Consider the following 20,727-nt stretch of genomic DNA (forward strand, 5'->3'; position numbering starts at 1 on the left):
ATAGATATTCAATATTTCTAAATTTAGACAAATAATCTAGAAACCTCAATAACTCAACATTGATATAAAATGAAACGGGATAATTGCCATGTTCTTCTCTGTTTCTATGTCATCAATCAATTCACCCTCCAATCAATCAACACAGCGGTCCGTCTTTTAGCTACACTTTCTAATTATTTTCCTTTCATTTTCCAGAGTGCGAATATATGTTTATTTCATTTCCAGCAGGCAGAAAGAAATCCAAGTGAAAGAGAAATACGTTAATTAATAATAACAATTAAAAATAAATAGAAAAGCTTTGACAGGCACCAGGAGATGGCAGCAGCACACTCAATCGTTCTGTTAAACTGTATTCCTACACAGCGCAAGGCGCAGGTTCAATTGCCTCTATTTCTGTAGACACCGAGCGCGTGTGCCAGAGAGACTGTTCAGTGTGGCTTAGACTTCAGCCGGACAGAGTCTGGGCTATACCTATCGTTCCCGGCGAGCAACACAGTAAGTATGAATTGTTGACTGAAGTCAACAGAACCGATTGAACATTCACCTTGACCTGGCACGTCGTTGATACCTAGATACCATACGTGTGAACGTGTTCGTTGGTGGTCTCGCAAAATTGGAGTATAATCTCCCTCAGCTCCGAGTACGCCGAGCAGTGAACGGTGTGTCGCAATATGTGGAAAAGTGTACTCATTGTAATCATTTCGCAAAGAGAAAACTCATTTTCCGATCAATTACACGCGAGAAATTCTCATTTTGCGAATAAGAACAAAAATTTTAATTGACACTGACATAACATTAATACAGAATACATAATGAAGATGCTAAAACCTTTTTCATTTTGGATTAGCTTATATAATTTCTATTATAGTACTTTTAATTGATGATATTACGATTCAGGATAAACGAAATTAAATTATTGTAGAAAGAAAATAATATTTTATTTGATATTGGATGAAAATTGGATGAAAATTATTTATAAAATTCTACACAAAAATTATTCTAAAAGTTTTCAACGTAAAAAAGAAAATTTCAAATTTATTATCGATTATTTATCAAATCGTAAAATAATTTTATCTTCTTTCTATTTATATGGATGTTTTGATGTTTCATAATTTATTGATTTCTCTTGTATATATTCTTGTTTGAGAATAATATATTTACTCTGATTTTGAAGGCCATATATTCGAAATTAAAATGGAATCTGAATACAAAGAAAGTGCATAAATAGATTTAAAAAACTTAACTTGAGGATAATATTGAATATAATGGTAAACAATTCTTCATGATAGAGAAACTCTTGAGTATCACGTTACTAAGAGTTATGTCATTCCCAGTATGTATTTGCGCAAGCGTTAACGATTTGAACAAAGTCGTAGAAGCATATTAGTGAATAACAGTAAATCCACAGGAACTCGCCGTACAGGATCAAAGGTCGCGCTCCTCGATATCAAAGATATATTAATGAAATAACGAAAGGAATGTTCTTATCATTCGAGGATACAGATATTAATATCGGGAAAGATAGGATTTGAATATTTTCCGATTGAGATATATCATGATTGAAGGATTCAACATCGAGAAAAAAACACTCGTTGCTTGATAATACGTAATATAGTCAAACCGATAATTTGCATAACCTGTTTTCACATCCTTATATATATTTTTAAAAATTAAAAAAGTCGTTCACATGTTGACAATGCTTAAATAAGCAAAAAGGAAACTAAGTGTAACAATCTGTGTGAGATATACATTAAATAAAACATATATTAGAAAATCAGAACAAGTGTAAAAAATCAATTTTTTTATAAAAAAGAGTCGCTAAAATTTCTTTGTTGGATTTTCTTTGAAAATTATACACATTTATAACTCGCGTCTTTAGATAAATGTGCTTGATTAGCTTACCAGACACATTGCTGTGTATATAGCAAATATATACTAAACAGAAATGTTATCTTCAAAAAAAATTGTATTTGCAAAACAATTAATGTTTTAAACCCAATATTTCATTGTCAACTTCTTCTATTACTACATTAATCATAATTTCATGATTTTTTAATTTTTTTTTAACTGATTTAATTTAAAATAAATAATTAAAAAACTTTTTTACATAAATTATGCATAAATAATGAAACATTTAGAAACATTAGAACATTTATAACAGACTAGTCAAGATGTAGTATAAATCAATATTCTCATTTTTTTTAATGAATGTGATGAATGAATCAGGTAATCATAGTAGACTATCAAGTTCTCTAACGAGATAACCTTCATTACAATGCATTTCGAGGGTTATTCATACGACTGACGCATCGTACAAATCGCAGACAGCACGTGCGCGTTACGTCGCGTGTACGTAAACCGTAATAGGTTTTAGATTTCATAGGTTCTTCTATCTCGTTTTCTTGCAACTTTCTCTTCTTTTCGCTATTTTCCGTTACTTTCTATTTTTTATTAATTTTCTTTTATTTACTAATATATCATATCATATTTACTAATATATCTTTTGCTTCTTGAACAAAGCAATGGCAAATCTTATGATTGACATGTTTATCAATGATATCTTCCAAGTTAATCTCTTACGGCTCTTAAATGAAAGTAATAGATCAGCTTTTTCGGCAGATTTTGGGCGAGGTCCCCGTCACAAGGATCAATACAGCTTTAGCACATATATCGACCTAGTCTTGTTATAATCGTTCTTCTAAGAGTTGCCAAGAAATGATGCCAATGAACTCCAGTCCTTTCTGCAACGCATCTATTTTTATTTGTTCTCGTCTCGTTCACCACAATTATATTGATCGTAATGTTTCTCTCCCATGCAGTTTCGATTTGTTTCGCAGATAAAGATAGAGATTTCTCATCGTTGTTGGTATTACTATATGCACATAATTCATAATTATATTTTTTCTTAATTAAACTTATTACTTTTTCAGTATTTTTATATATTTTTTGTAAAGACAATTATAATTTAATTAGTTTTTATTTTATTAAATTACATTGCTAATAAAAAATTAGCTTAAACTTAAATAAAAAATAATTGTCACAGTTATTATTACTTAATTATGCAAACTTTGTTATGATTCTATTAATTTCATTATAAATTAATTGCATATAATTTGTATATTGTGTATAATATTATTATATTATAATAAATAATATACTATGTAAAAATGTTATATAAAGTTTATATAAAGTAATTATCCCAATTGTAAGTCACTTAAAGTTATTGATTACAATCTTTTTACGTGTTAAAAAATATTATAAAAATTTAAATATACATTTTTGTATATACTCTAAATTTTTAGCTGTCTCATTTTAATAAAAAATGACTTTTAATTGTATAAAAAAATAATTATTTAAATTACAACAAACGTTTATTGATGACCTAGTAAGCGCTTATAACTTTTGTCTTAACATTACGTATTAATGTAACATAAAGCATTATGCCTCTTGTTTTATAAAGAAATATAAATTTATCTATTTAATAAATATATTTCTCTTTCTTATTATTGATATTTACACTCAAAATTAAACAATAAAAACATTGCAGTTAACATTCTTTCTTTTAAATCTTTTTGCAATATTATACTTGAGTAAAAGATATCTTATGTGATATCTTATTAAATAATATAATGTATAATAATATTACGTTCCTTTTCAAATATGTTTAATAATTAATTGTTTAATAAAATAAATTGAAAAACAAAACTGACTTATTGGGATATGACTTATAATTGAGACAATTACTTTATATAGATAATAGATCAATTGTTTCTAATAGCAAAACGATACTATATGGATCGATGCAGATCAAAAATATTTCATAGTGCATATACATTTATACATCTGCAACATTAACAAATTAATATTTTTAAATAATGCAATAACGGATGATGCATTGCTAAGTCGAATTTATTAATAAGCTTGATTATTCGTTTTGTTCAAATAAATCAACAATTATTGATTTATCATCTTATCATTTAATTATCTGAGGATTATGATGTAAACTTGCAATCTGATAAAATCACGATAAAATCAAGTGAAAGCGTGAAATTTTTTCACATCTGCTTTTTATATGTATGAAGCAATGAGACATGAGATAGGCGCACGAGACAAGTTGACACATAGGAGCCCTACTCAATTATATAGCCTCGCACTTAAACCTTAAAAGATTGATTGATAAAAATGAAGCCAGCCATAAGTCGTTATCCTTTGATTGAACCATAAAAGTAATTGCAGGTATAACGGAGACACATGTCAATCTAATTCTCAGTCTTTAGATGTTATCAGAATTTATGGCATACTATAACTAATTTCATGATTTATTTAAATATTGATAATAAATATAAATAATAAGCAATAATTTAAATATATATAATATAGATAAATAATAAGTAATAATAAGCAATAGTATAGAATATATACTTTTTTTATATTTAAAATAAAAATGTCGATTAAGTCGCAAGATTGTCTTCACGCAAATTATGACCACAACAATCATTATACCACAATGTAATTGCGAAATGTGATTTGTGTCAATTGTAGACTACAAGAAGATTCCATTTGAATCAAGCATAATGACGGTGACAAAGCAAAACGATATACAGTTCTCGATATACAATCTTACAATTTTAAGAATATTTAATTTTAAGAATATTATAATATGTGATTATAAAAACATCAACGTGCGAGAATACTTAATATTAAAAAATTATTTTGCTATGTCTTTCTTAGAGATATTTGACATAAATCTTAAAAATATTTTAAGTTAATATTTTAATTATCTTAATTTAAACTTTTATAACGCTTTCAAACATCTTTCTATCAAATTATTATTATTATTATTCTATATTAATCAATACAGAATGATGTATAATACCGTGCATTAAGTATTTCAATTGTCTTATCAGGTATGCTAATCACTTTATCTGACTTTACCCTATCTTATTTATCGTCAGATCAATAACTAAAGTTATAACTTCTTATCAGTACAATATATGTAACATATTCAAATATGCACGCGGATATCAGTTGTGCTTTCGAAAAAAATCGCCTCAAGTTTTCATTGCGTGTTAAAAAAAATAAGTAAAACATAATGACGCGCGTTGTACGAAAGGTGAATAGTTCATGCGATTAAGCTATGAATGTTTTGATTTCGTAACCGATGCCAGACGAAGCAATCAAAGATTTCAAAGTCGATCTGTATTCGGAACAAAGGTCTTGCGAAAATCCGCATATATGGTTCTTCGGTTGGAAAGTCCCACTCATTCGATGAAATGTCGAAAGTTTGATCGCTAATTATAACAGCTGGCAATTTTGCAAAAGCACATAAATATGAGATCCGATCCAGGCAGAAATTCATTTGTTTTACACATTCTAATGTAATGGGTATAGATCAATTTTTGCAACGTCATTTATAGCTAACTTATTAACTTAAATTATTATTTTCTACAACAAATATATTTTGTATAAAAACGTAAAATGAAAATATGAAAAAAGAAAAATATTTAATTAAATTATTTAATAAAATAAATTACGATGCATAACTTCATGATATTATAAAAATAACATTTTGTCACGTTATTATTGAATAATAATAATAATAACATTTAATTAATTGTAATTTAATTAATTCATTTTGTTATCTTATGATTTATAAATTACAATCTCTTTTAACGTATTGCTAAAAAATTCATATACATATACATCACATTATTTGTTATTATCATTATATAATTTATATTAGGAATTCCCCGGTATATTCTCTAGCTATCTCGATGACAAATTTATATTTGTAATCAACTGAGGAGTCTCTTCCGTTCACGATGACGAATGATAACGTAATTTCCATTAACGTGCAGATGCAATCGACATCCGCTCTTATGGCAAATATGCGATTTGTAATTATAAATAACAATTATGAATGCGCGTTTTATTGACTGAGATACAAAGACATCTTATCAGCATGACAAGCGATTTCCCAATAATTCGCAGCTACAAGATGTGCCATTTTCTCTTGTTATCGCATATGTCATACATACACGTATAACAAACAGACTTGAGATGTATTATGTGAATCATTAATGAATAGAGATAAAAATAAATTCTCATTGTTTACGGTTTCAAAACAGATTATTTTGATATATGTATATATGTTATTAAACATATAAAAAAAGATTTATTGTCTTCAATATAATATTTCAGAAAGATTGAACATTCAGATAAAATAACATAATTTAATAAATCTATATAAACTATTATTTTAAATAAAAAAGAATAATCAACTAAATAAAATATTAAATAAACTAATAACTATCTAATAAAACTGTCAGCTAATATATATTTAATGCTATAATCATTGATTTGCGATGCTAAATTAATATTAAAATTGATGTTAAATTACTTCGTCTTTTTCTTTTTACCGCTGTCGTGATGTTTAGCAAACGAATTTATTCAAGAAACGATTTTACCTTGCTGACGTACGTCACAGTTTATTTTACGTCGCATTGCATGTGAACAACCTCTTGATACATTAGAGTTACCTGATATCAATTCTTTGCAGATATATGATAACTTATATCTTCCATAGATACATAAATGATAACGTAGAAAATATAGAAAAATATAGAATTAATGAAAAAATTGCAAACTCATTTTCATCATATTTTCATGGTCTGTTTGTTCAATTTACCGCATGATCAATCTTTGATTGACATTGATACATACATTAATACATCACTGAATATAAAATATATCCGATGACTGATTTATACAGGTATTTTTTTATTTACAAAAAAAAGACAGATGTTTTTACGTCAAAGTCATATCATAAAATCATATAACATTATTGATGCGAATAATAATATTAAATTGATGAGTTAATTGAATGGTCAACGACCATTGATTATATTGCTACAGAATTGCATGTAATCGTCGCCACTATGATATATATATATATATATATATATATATATATAAAAAATTATACGTTATACATTATACAGTCTTGCTCAAATAATTTCTATAAATAATTTTTTTTTACGCAAAATTTGTTCTGAGAAATTTATTCTGATTTTCTTTGGAGTATAAATTATTTATGGAGATATTTATAAAAATATTATTAATCATTATTTATATTTCTTCTTGATACGCATAACGGCAATTTATTCGCGTTATGTCTGTATTCGATAAATATATTATTCGTTTATTCCAAAGTCTAGAATATCTCTGTGCTGCGTATTTTCAACTGGTTCAATAATAATACGGATATCACGTGATTCCGACAGTTGGCTGGCATATCGAAAATAAGAAATAACAATGTTATATCGTGTGATGTATCATGCGTAGTAAGTTGAATACTACTCACTCTAATTCAGATGCACTTGTAGCTTGCAGCCGATGCAGTATTACGCTCAATGTCAGTCACGATGCGTCAATGAGCCAATTTACATATAAACTTCAGCAAGTATTACGATACAATTCTTTCTTAAACTTGATCGTTCGTTAATTTTATATCGCTTTTATGATAACAAAAAGTTAATCTTAATTTAAAATAATAAAAAAATAACTTCTCTTTATCATAAAGAAACTCAATTTTTTTCTTTAATTTATGATTTGTAAATCTGGCGTCGTCTACATTAATTATCATTTAAAGTAAAACATTAAAACAATTTTGCTTTAAATGTAATAGTTTCTTATTTCTTATGTAAATATAATAATGCGCAAGAAAAAGTTATTAAATTTTGAATAATTACAAGATAAAATTGATCTTTCGCGAAATCCACAGATTATTGATTTTGAATATGTAGAAGTATATTTATTTTAAATATAATATAAAAAAAAATGATAGAGAGGGACAAGAGTACAATCTTTTAATATACGAATAAAAATGCGTAATTAATTAAAACATTATAATCACAAATATATTAAATAAGACTGTAATTTATATGTTTCAGAAATAATTATCAAAATATTGATGGAAATGTTATTTTAAGAATAATAAAAAAGAAAAGAAACGCTTCAGCTGATAATAAAAACCATCGTGTCGTGGGACGAATGTCAAGAAATGTTCCGAGAAAGTGGAAGCTGTGTCTAGTGATAACTCTCGGAGATATATCGTTATCGCGACTATAAAAATCACTTGAAGTTCGAACCCAAACGATAAACGAGACGCGGAAAAGAAAAATAGCTTTAAAACACAAGCTCTAGTCATAAAATATTTTAAACGGCCTAAATATTTTCGATAGTAATCTGTTTTACAAAGATAAAGTATATAGAAGTTTGTCTTTTAATTTTTTTACATACAATTTAAATTAAGATAGTGCGAAAGTGATAATATTGCGAAAAAACTTAACAAAAATACAATTAACAAAATGCATTCCATGCGTGCACATCGAGCGTTGAACAAGCACAAAACTGCATTACAAATATGGAAAATCGCAATGAGATGCTTCGGCACGGATGTGGAGTACAGACCAATCAGAAGTGTGCTTGTCGCCAATCGAGGTAAGTAAATTGTTAATTAGAATAAGCTGTAGATTCTCTTTAAAAAATTTTAAGAAGATAAAAAAAAGTAATTTTTATTAGAATCTATTATATTTAATCTATTATAATCTATTGTATAATTTATTTGTCGTATTATCCTTTAATATATAATATTCAAAACTGTATATTAAAATTATTATCAAATCATATATTAAATATAAATTTAATAAAGAATATGTTAAATCCACAGAAGAAACATAAAAATATTTCAATGTACATATATTTATTACATGCTATTTTGTATAGCCGAATATTCTGTACATCTAAAAAATGTTAACGACAAAATAATTTCTTAACTCCTGTTGCAAAATATATCTTGACCTCTCTAAATTAGATTTTGTTGCATCACAATTAACATTATTTGGATAATAACTTCTGTAAACGGATTTCGACAGACCACCGATTGCACAAAGAATCTTGCGTACAGAAACAAGATAAGACAACGATACATTGCATGCATTATTGCAAATTCACTTTTGATAATGTCATAAACTCATTAATATATTATCATTACTTATTATTTCAAATATATGTAATCGTACATGCTGAAATTTTTTTTCGCTCTGTTATATTTCGATAGTATACGGCATTATTTTATTTATATAATTTGTAATCAGTATAAATTTCGTAACAAAACATATTGTGTAGATAGTAGAGAATTACAAAATACATTTCATACATTTCAAAATTGCTACTTTCACTGCAAAATTGCTGCTTTCACTTAAAAGCAATCATCATTAGTTTCACTGGATATTAACGATTCTCAAATACAATTGATGAGTTAATGAATGTTATCAGTGGCTTATTGATTTTTGTAGGACAAGGTTGCGTGATTAATCAACATGTAAAAGAACGTTATTCCTGATATAGAACCGAGGATCGTATACTGAGCACTCCGTTTAATTAAACTGTATACTATAATTTACTCGCATCTTGTAATACGTCTCTTAACGAATTTCAACACATATTTTCTATCCACAGCATTATTCTAAAAATATAATAAAATTAAAAATGGCATGCGGTTCAAAATTATTGAAAATGTTAAATACCTATAAACATTATAATAACTTAATTAAAATCAATTTTCCAACGAAAATTTATTTAAAGAGCATCTTCTTCATTCTCAATTTTAAATATTAAATATATCAGATAGTTTTGATTTAAAATATTATTATAATATTTTAATCAATTATTATAAAACTAAAATAAAATTAAATAATTTCGACTTCAAATTGCGCCGACTTCTTACTATTGATGTATAAAATCTTAATATACATGTATAACATTTCAGGAGAGATTGCCATTCGTGTGTTTCGTGCTTGTACGGAACTCGGCATCCGCTCCGTGGCGATTTATTCGGAGCAGGATAAGATGCAGATGCACCGTCAGAAGGCAGATGAAGGATATTTAGTTGGCAAAGGATTGCCACCCGTTCAGGCTTACCTGAATATTCCCGAGATTATTCAAGTAGCTAAGGAAAACAATGTCGATGCCATACATCCTGGTTATGGATTTCTTTCCGAAAGATCGGATTTTGCTCAAGCGGTCACCGATGCTGGCATCAGATTCATCGGGCCTAGTCCTAAAGTTGTCCAACAAATGGGGGACAAGGTAAACTGTTAAATATCATATATATCATACACATATTATTACATATTATTACATGATTGAATATTTAACATATGTTATTCGAATATAAAATTTTCTAATATTAAACGTTAATAAATTATTTATTCCATTGATCAAAGTTACTTTGCCTCGAATTTAAAATTTTTTTGTTATATTGCAAGTATTTGTAATTATATAAAACATTTAGAATTGCTTGCCATTTTGCTAAAAATCTTTCGATTAAACTGTTCCTCATTGTCTTTTGATTAATTTTAATTATATAATAATTCTTCAAAAATTTTTGAATTTATATAAAAAATATACAGTATAATTTAATAAATGAATAAACAGGTGGCTGCCAGACAAGCCGCAATTGAAGCTGGAGTGCCCATCGTTCCGGGAACAGATGGACCGGTAACAAGTTCAGATGAAGCAATGGAATTCTGTATGAAACATGGGCTTCCGGTTATCTTCAAAGCCGCATATGGAGGTGGTGGACGAGGTAAGTTTGGGAATAAGAACAATTATTTTATTTTAGTTTATTTAAACTAAAAAAAATGTGCATAACAATTTTGTATCATTACTTACAAAGGTTGAGTGTTAAATTTTGAATCATAAAAAATAGAAATAGATCTACAATTTCTTTCTTATAAATAATTTAAGAATTGTTTCTTTGTGATAAAAATAATTTAATATTTTAGCATTATTATATTCTATTTAAAAAAATTTTATATTCTTGCATTTATATTGTTTATATGTAATACGTAAACAAAAAAATCACGTGAAAAATAAAAGTAAATTTATCGTGAAATAGCTAATAGGGATCATAAATATAAGTCACATGAACAAAGAATGTTTTTCCTGCTAGATAACATTTTATACACATAGAAAACGCGTTCATTCGTTATCGAACAATGCGAAAATTACCTGAACGTGAGATACACTTACGGCAATATATCGCGAAAAGACTGACGTAGTTCACTGTAAAACAAATGAATAATGCATGAGCTAATAATAGGTATTTAAACATGCTAAGTGAAAAGATTTTTTTTAGAAATTATACATTAATTATACATTACAAATAATAATTTGAAAATACTCTCTTTCTAATAACTAAAGATTATTATTAAAATAATACGTTTCATAATATTAATGTAAAATGTTCAAATATAATCTATTGATTATTTCGTTGAACAATAAATGTGTTTTCTTTATTTTATTTATTTATACAGAAAAAATATTTTCTTTACAATATCCATCAAATTAGTACAATAGATTAATTAATTATTCATATATTTATTATCGCATTTTTTAATAAAAGAAAAATACTTTGCATATTAAAAATTTACTAATTTCTTTAGCATATAGCACAATATTATGATTACATTTAACATATAAATTTGTAAAATAAATATAATAAAGATAATAAAAGTTTTAATTTTATTAAAATTTAAGAAATATATTTAAGTTATAGAATAGAATATTTCGTGAGTGTTTTTTTGAATACTTATACACTTATTTCTACATACTCTTGTTAAACAATTTTATCAATGTATAGGAATGAGAGTCGTGAGACAAATGGAGGAAGTTCGTGAGATGTTTGATCGTGCGTCTTCTGAAGCAGCGGCTGCTTTTGGAAATGGTGCGATGTTCATTGAGAAATTCATTGAAAGACCACGTCATATTGAAGTTCAATTACTTGGGGACCATGCTGGCAATGTCGTGCATTTATATGAACGTGATTGTTCTGTACAGCGTCGTCATCAGAAGGTCAGTTCTTTTATTAATTTTCATTTAATTTATAAAATTGTAAAAGTTAAAGACATCAAGCGGTTCAAATATTGATAATTAAATATATTCTCAGCAATTTTTATTTATTATATAAATCTATTAAATATGCTTAACATTTCTTAATTTAAAAAAACAGTGTTATGTACCTGTGACTTCATAATTAATTTTCAAAAATTATAATTAATTTATTTAATGACACAAATAATAATTTTAAAATAGATTCCATTATTGACATATAAGATTAATAGCTTATACAAGTTATTTTATTAACTCATATTTTATGATATCTGGACACAAAAGTCAGAAATAATAATGAAAATATATAGATATTGTGTAAAATATATGTGCAACATATATGCTAAAATACTCTTGTGTATTGCTATGATATTGCAAAAGTATTACTATAAACTTTCGTAACATGAAAGCCTCGAATTAGTAAGTTTTTTCAATTCTGTAAACAAATTAGGGTATGACAAGTTTTTTCCTCAAGGCTTTCTCAAGGATACTTGAATGCGAAAGGCAAGTACATTCACTACGGTTACATTCGTTCGTCTTGTTCGCAACAAAGATAATGACGCAATCACACGAAATTGATGATTATAGTTCACAAATTTATATAATTTTCAAATTAAAAACTTAATTATAAAATGCGACGCCAAACGGATTTTTTATGTTTTTTTACTTACGTTTTTATGTTTTTACGTTTCATACAGACGTGTCAATCATTTAATGTCAAAATGTGACATTAAATTGGAGAAATTCAATAAAAAATCCAATCAAAAATTGTAGTATCAATCTAAGCAGTTTTTCAAAACTTCCGTTAAATACGCAGGTTGTCGAGATTGCGCCAGCTCCAGCGTTATCACCCAAGGTTCGCGAGAAAATGACCGCATACGCCGTCAAATTGGCAAAACACGTTGGTTATTCGAATGCCGGTACTGTGGAATTCTTGGTCGACGAATCTGGAAATTTTTACTTTATCGAAGTTAATGCCAGATTACAAGTTGAACACACGGTGACCGAGGAAATAACCGGGTAAATAGACATCAAAAAATCAATCTATCTTTTTACACTCCTTCGATTTCATTTCTCTCTTCCACTTGTTTGATAATTAAAATGTAATTATAACATTAATATGTATTTGTTTTACGCAAGTATTAATTACTATTTTCTTCATTTTCGTTCTTTCAGAATCGATCTCGTGCAATCTCAAATCCGAATCGCTGAAGGCATGACATTACCAGAGCTTGGTATGACACAGGAAAAAATTATACCTCAAGGATTTGCCATTCAATGCCGAGTAACAACGGAAGATCCAGCTAAGAACTTCCAACCAGACACCGGAAGAATAGAAGTTTTCCGTTCAGGTGAAGGTATGGGCATCCGATTGGACGGAGCCTCCGCTTTCGCCGGTGCTATAATTTCGCCGTATTACGACTCCCTTCTTGTTAAGGTAAAGTATCAAATATGAAATCATATTAAAAGAGAAAAATAAAATATTATTACACTTAACGCAGAAAAAACACAAGAAATCACAAGTAGAGTAATATTTATTTTTCATTCCAATAATGTTTTCTAATATAAATTTAATATAAATCAATTTTCATTATTTTAAAGAAAGCTGAAGTCATTCTATGATTGCACATTTCTTTTCCTTTCTAAAAAAAGGCATGTTAAATCGGTACTCGCATCTCTTGAAATTCTTGAAATTTATTATCGACGCTTTTCCGCGATGCTGATTAATTCTCTCGTTGCGCTAACTTCGTGAATAGCTGTCGTTATATTGATCTCACAGCGAGGATCGTTTTGACAATTGTGTATCAAGAAGTATATAGAAAGAAGAAGAAGTATATTCCTAGTATATTTCTATTTTTAGAAGTATATTTCTAGTTCTTATATAAAATAATATTTTTTGCTTTTTCAGGTAATTGCCCATGCTGGCGATCTTCAATCATCCTGCGCTAAGATGAATCGAGCCCTCCGCGAGTTTCGTGTGCGCGGAGTAAAAACAAATATACCCTTCCTATTAAATGTCCTGGAAAATCAAAAGTTCCTTAACGGCATCGTCGATACATACTTTATCGACGAGAATCCCCAGCTCTTCCAGTTACAGCCGAGCCAGAATCGAGCACAGAAATTGCTCAACTACATCGGTTCCGTCCTTGTAAATGGTCCGAGTACACCACTAGCTACTCAGCTGAAACCAGCAGACATCAAACCACATATTCCGCAGATTGCTCTAGGTACATGATCGGTTACCAACAAATATAGTGACAATTAGAGGCAATGCACCTTTTATAATAGAAAATTTAGAAAATTTCGATAGCCGAATCCCAATCCTATTAAATTTCGACATTAAATATTAAATTAAATAACATTCACATTAGGTGACAAAATTATTATAGCCATTTGAACAGAGGCGTACGGAGGACATGCTTTCATGCGATGGATCAGCAGAACAGGAATTGTATTTTTTTTATTTTTTTTTTTTTTATGTCAGTAGGATGTCTACTAATTCTCTGACCAAATTAATTAACGTTAACCTAAAGGCTAATTACAAATCCTGCGAATATTTATTGACATGATAATTTTGAGGATCCTTTTTAATTTTTGAAAATTATTAACGAACTAAAAAAATAATTAAAAAATGTTTATTAATTTTAATTATTTTTTTCTAATAGATATAATCGAACTTTTCTCTCTACAAATTTACCCGTACTAAAATTTATTTTTTTATTAATTTTTAACATTTTTTAATAAACACAAGTAATAATATTAAAATTATAATATCTAAAGGAAAAATAGTAAACATCCTTTTTGCTTATAAGGTAATAAACAGTTTTTGCTTTTCTGCTGGGTCTATAGGAACACTTGGGTTAACCGTTTAAAAAAAATCTATTTCTTTTTCTTGTGTGTTCTTGTGTCTAAATTCAAATGTAATTATTGCACTGCGCTGCATTAAGCACATTGCACACTAGACGAATCCGTAACTGGGCTCACGAAGCATCTTCATATGTCTCTATTAGTCATTAATAACAAATAATGAAGCATGTTGTTTTTTGTTACCAATTGGTATTACTCGTAAATAATTAAAAATTTCATTCTACACACAGTCAAAAAGAAACTTATTTTATATTGAAAGCATCACGGACGCTATACATTTATAATAAGTGGGATGAATCCAGTAAATCTAGATAAATCCCAAAAATCTTCGTCTCTTGAAGATTCACTGTTATATCTATATAGAGTGACTTACATCTATAAATATTAATTTCGTTCTCTATACATTTCGTCCTTTATCGCATGCTTTTATTTTTTTGTTTGACAATTTTTTTAGACTTTGCTAAGCTTGCAGCTGCAGAAGAGACCAATGATCCTGATGCACCAGGTATGGTTACAATGTATGTTATACATACATGCCTCTTGTTTTTTTCTTTTTTTTTTTATTATGCAGATTGTGAAGCTAAAAATTGAACTGGTATAGTATAACAAAATTTTATGTATAACATAAACAAAATTTGGCGTATTTTTTAATTTGCTATTTTTCTTTCAGATTGGCAGACATTTGTTTATTGAAATTTTATTCATTTATTTCTAAATTTAATCACATCATAATTTAGAGATTATATTTAATATATCATATTAAGTAAACTATTATATAATAATCCTATTAATAGTAATACAAATATATATCCTATATGTATCACTACATTAAAATATTATTACTTCATTATTCAGTTTGTAGCAAATAATTTAAAAATGCTGTGCATGTTTCATAAAATATTTTTTAATTTAAATTTTGAAGCATTTATTAAATGAAAAAAATATGCTTATAATATATAAAATAATAATGTTTAACCACAAAGATTTTTATATTTTTAATAATACAAAATTCTTATAATAAAAATCAATCGACATAAATAACAAAGATTTAGAAAGATTAAAATTTTATTAAATTTTAATTTTATAAACTTTTATAAAATAAAATTATAAAATAATAAAACATTTAATAAAATGCTATAAAATAAAATTTTATTAAATGTTTATAACTATTTTAATATTGATATAACTCAATATTAAATTAGTAATTACGTGCATACATTGCTTTATAAAAATTATTTATTTTTTATTCTCACTTATTATCTACGATAAATTTAATTCATCGCTTCTCATATACATTTCTCACACCTATTAACAAGAGCACGTTATCAAATAACAATTTGTTTTATTTAGACAAGTATCGAATCTGATTTTCTTCTGTGCTCCTTTTCAGAAATTATGGATCCTCCAAGAGGATTCCGTCACATTTACAAGGAGCAAGGTCCGGAAGCCTTCGCCAAGGCTATTAGACAGCACAAAGGTCTCCTTTTGATGGACACTACGTTTCGTGATGCCCATCAATCCCTTCTGGCAACTCGCGTACGATCGCACGATTTACTGATGATCTCTCCATTTGTTGCTCACAAATTCAGCAATCTTTACTCGCTAGAGAACTGGGGAGGTGCAACTTTCGACGTGGCCCTAAGATTCCTTCATGAGTGCCCTTGGGAACGATTGGAAGATATGCGCAAAGCCATTCCTAATATTCCATTCCAAATGCTGCTGAGAGGCGCCAACGCTGTCGGGTACACGAATTATCCTGACAACGTCGTTTTCAAATTCTGCGAATTGGCTGTGAAGACCGGCATGGATATTTTCAGGGTATTCGACTCGCTTAATTACCTGCCTAATCTTATTGTTGGTAAGTTTGAAACAATCTAACTATAATATAAATATAAATTAATTATAAATCAGTTATTGTATTGTGATTTGCGAATTATTATTGTGTCATGAACTACTTAATACCAATTCACGCAAACTACAATACAATGTTTGAAAGAAATATCTTATGAAAATGTCAACAATATAGTTATAATAAAACAATTAATAAAATAACATTTACAAGCATTTTTGACTTATTTTAATTTAAACGCATTTGCAAAGCTATCTTATATACTTTGAATACAAAAACTGGCATAAGAATTTCTCCACTGAATGTAAACTTTTCTTCAGGTATGGAGGCCGCTGGAAATGCCGGAGGTATCGTTGAAGCGGCGATTTCCTACACGGGTGACGTAAGCGACCCGTGTCGTACCAAGTACAACTTGAAGTATTACACCGATTTGGCGGACGAATTGGTCAAAGTGGGCACTCATGTCTTAGCGATCAAAGATATGGCTGGATTGCTTAAACCGAGAGCAGCGGAGATGTTGATCGACGCAATCAGACAGAAACACCCGGATGTGCCTCTTCACATACATACGCATGATACTGCTGGAGCCGGAGTAGCTTCCATGTTGGCCTGCGCGAAGAGCGGTGCCGATGTCGTGGACGTTGCCGTTGACAGCATGTCCGGCATGACTAGCCAACCCTCTATGGGTGCTGTTGTTGCTTCTCTTCAGGGTATCAGTTCAATATATTTTTTAATTTTCAGTAATCATAGATAATTGATTTTTCATATAATTTTTTATTATTTTTTTGTATCTCCACGTTATTCTTAAACAATTTTTTTTTTACAATTTCAATTTGAATAGCAATTACACTCGCTATTTTGGCATTGCGATATTTTCAGTTTATTTAAATTAAATTTATTAACAGTTAGTAGAATTTTATTAGTAGTAGAATTATATTAAATTTGGATTAATTAATGTTACAAAACAGGAACGGACCTTGACACATGTTTGGATCTCTCTGATATCTCCGAGTATTCCGCGTATTGGGAACAAACGAGAACGCTTTATGCACCTTTCGAATGTACAACAACAATGAAATCCGGAAACGCAGATGTCTATCTCAATGAAATTCCCGGTGGCCAATATACGAATCTGCAATTCCAAGCTTACTCGCTCGGTTTGGGCGAGTTTTTCGAGGATGTGAAGAAGGCCTACCGACAGGCAAATCTCTTGCTTGGCGATATCATCAAAGTCACACCGAGTTCCAAAGTTGTTGGTGACTTGGCGCAATTTATGGTTCAAAACAAACTAAGTGCCGATGATGTTGTGGAGAGAGCCGAGGAATTGTCATTCCCTAAGTCGGTGGTCGAATTTCTTCAGGGTGCTATTGGTGAACCCTATGGAGGATTCCCTGAGCCTCTTAGGTAAGATTTCAATATATAATTTTTTAATAATTCTTTTGTTAAAGCTAATTTGCATTCGTAATTTCCTCAGATCAAAGGTTCTTAAGGACATGCCACGCGTACAAGGCAGGCCAGGTGCGAGTTTGTCGCCTCTGGATTTGGCTGCTCTGAAGAAGGAGTTACAAGAATCTCACCCGCATGTCACCGAAAAGGATGTCATGTCAGCCGCGCTTTACCCTAAAGTGACGAAAGACTATTTGAGTTTCAAGGAACAGTTTGGCCCTGTAGATAAATTGGAGACTAGAATCTTCCTCACCGGACCTAAAGTAGGTGAAGTGTTTGATGTTACCATCGAAAAGGGCAAAACACTCGGTATCAAAACTCTGGCAGTTGCCGAGGATCTCACGAAAAATGGTGAACGCGAGGTATTCTTTGAGATGAATGGTCAGCTAAGATCAGTGTTCATCAAGGATAAAGAAGCTGTCAAGGTAAATACTTGCGGCTTTTCAGTATTATACCATCAGATTGATGATTTAATTAAGTAATAATTCAAATAAAACTGAAGTTAAATAATAATTAGATTAATATTACCATTAAAAATTATCATTAAAAATAAAATTGGCAGAAAATTAGAATTAATTAAAATAAGTTTGTAATTAAATTAAAATTAATTGAAAATTCAATACAAAATTTTTTATTTTCTATGCAGGAGTTGCATGTGCATCCAAAGGCAACAAAAGGTGACAGCAATCAATTGGGAGCACCAATGCCCGGCGAAGTCATCGACATTAGGGTAAAAGTGGGTGACACCGTAGAAAAAGGTGCGCCTTTGGTCGTACTATCCGCTATGAAGATGGAGATGGTTGTACAGGCGCCTAGAGCAGGAAAAATCAAGAGTCTTGAAATCAATCTGGGTATGAGATTAGAAGGAGATGATCTCGTTTTAACATTCGAATAGACTTTTATGCCGATAAGATAGATCGTCTCTGGAAATCAAACCGCGTAAAAAACAATATCAAATATTTATTACTCTTTACCTTTAATAATGTGGAAAACAAGATCTTTAATAATCCTTGTCAAATTGAAATTGAACTTTCCATTTGATATAATTTTAACATTCTATGTGATCATCTTTCATAATTATCAATTTTTATATGTTTGAGTGACCAAAAATTTATTACCCATAGATTTTTATCACACAATAATAAACTGTTTTTAATAATTTTAAAAAGTTTATTATTAGTTTATTAATAATTATTATATATAATTATTTTAATAATAATTATTATTAATTATTACTATATATATTCTATTTCTTTTTTAGATTGTATATATATATATATATAAAATCACATCTTATAAAGAATTCTATAACTATCCATCTATACATTAGACTCCATTTAAAAAAAAGAATGAAATTATATGCTCAATTAATAATTTTTCCAAAGTGGTTTTCATTTTTCTTAAAATATTCAATTTCATTTTGGAATATTAATCAAAGTCTTTTGAACATTCTGTATATATATATATATATATATATATATATATATATATAAATTATATGATGTTATATATAATGCAATTAGCCAATGTGATCAATGTGATAAAATCGAAGCTGCCTAGGAGATATCAATTAATATCAAATATACATTCATTTAAGAATTTAAAGGATTCGATAATAATACTAATGCAAAAATTATTCAATGTAAGACATTTTTCGAAATTTTTATATTAAAACAATTTATAAATGTACTCTTACGAGTAATATATTTGATAGCATAACAAATATATAGCTTTTTTAATATTTTAATCGTATTACAAGTAATGTAAATTTAAAACAAATTATAGTTAACTTAAAATCGATGCGTTTAGAAAGTATTGAGCTTTTTTACAAAATTTACTTTCAATGCATTAATATTAATATTTAAATATGTGTTTTGTATAAAACGCTTATACCGTAATTTGTTTTATTTATTCATAATGAGAAATGTACAAAAAGATGAAAAAAATCAAGCACTTTCTTCAGCTTGATCCTATATTAATTGTAGCGTGTATATATAAGCGATTACCCTGATAATTTAATTACAATATCGAGCTAAGCCTTCACAAACGATTTAGCAAGTGCGTAGAAAAAATAATTCAAGGAACAAAAACTAGAATATTTATGAAAAGCTTTTTTCAAGATCAAGATCAAATATTACATCTTTTAAGTAAAAAGAAATCAGCAGAATATTTTTATCAAATAATTATGAAAATTATTTATATGGCATAATCTTACAATATAATTTTATCTTGACACGCAGACTATAGTAGACATATATATGTCAAAGGTGTATAAAATAAATATGTACATAATTGTGCCATAAACACAAATATATTCTAATGCAAATATATTATGCATCCATACATATTGCGTTTACTAAAACATTTTTGTTATTGTATATGCAATGTTAAAAATATATTTTTAAAAAAATGATTCTTGTAAAAAATAAAAAAATATCGTTATTGTATAACATGTAACGAATGCAGAATGTAAAATTATTTTATATCTATTGTATCAATATATTTTTATCTTGATCACTTTCAGATACAATTCGATTTCTGTAACAATCCGTTTCTTTCCTCAAAAATAAATTAATTACATTTCTTAGTACGGCTCTGATCAAAAATAA

The 20,727-nt window shown here is 28.4% G+C and overlaps 1 protein-coding gene across 4 annotated transcripts; it reads left to right on the forward strand.

Moving 5' to 3' along the window:
- Positions 1-374: 374 nt before the first annotated feature.
- On the forward strand, positions 375-20,708 carry PCB (Pyruvate carboxylase). Of its 4 annotated transcripts, none has more exons than XM_025217129.2 (15): positions 395-495; positions 7,386-7,462; positions 7,953-8,502; positions 9,833-10,152; positions 10,501-10,651; positions 11,708-11,919; positions 12,773-12,975; positions 13,132-13,393; positions 13,865-14,183; positions 15,278-15,328; positions 16,214-16,681; positions 16,993-17,382; positions 17,641-18,076; positions 18,147-18,543; positions 18,765-20,708. In XM_025217129.2, the coding sequence occupies exons 3-15, from the start codon at positions 8,370-8,372 to the stop codon at positions 19,011-19,013; spliced, it is 3,591 nt and encodes a 1,196-aa protein (XP_025072914.2). In that variant the 5' UTR covers positions 395-495; positions 7,386-7,462; positions 7,953-8,369; the 3' UTR covers positions 19,014-20,708. The 4 variants fall into 4 exon arrangements, with proteins under 4 accessions (XP_011629849.2, XP_011629850.2, XP_025072914.2 ...); XM_089076952.1 differs by having other exon boundaries at positions 7,386-7,458; XM_011631547.3 differs by lacking the exon at positions 7,386-7,462 and having other exon boundaries at positions 375-495.
- Positions 20,709-20,727: the final 19 nt, after the last annotated feature.

Source organism: Pogonomyrmex barbatus, unplaced genomic scaffold, assembly GCF_055798465.1.
Source record: "Pogonomyrmex barbatus isolate J1 unplaced genomic scaffold, ASM5579846v1 scaffold2, whole genome shotgun sequence".
NCBI lineage: Eukaryota > Metazoa > Arthropoda > Insecta > Hymenoptera > Formicidae > Pogonomyrmex > Pogonomyrmex barbatus.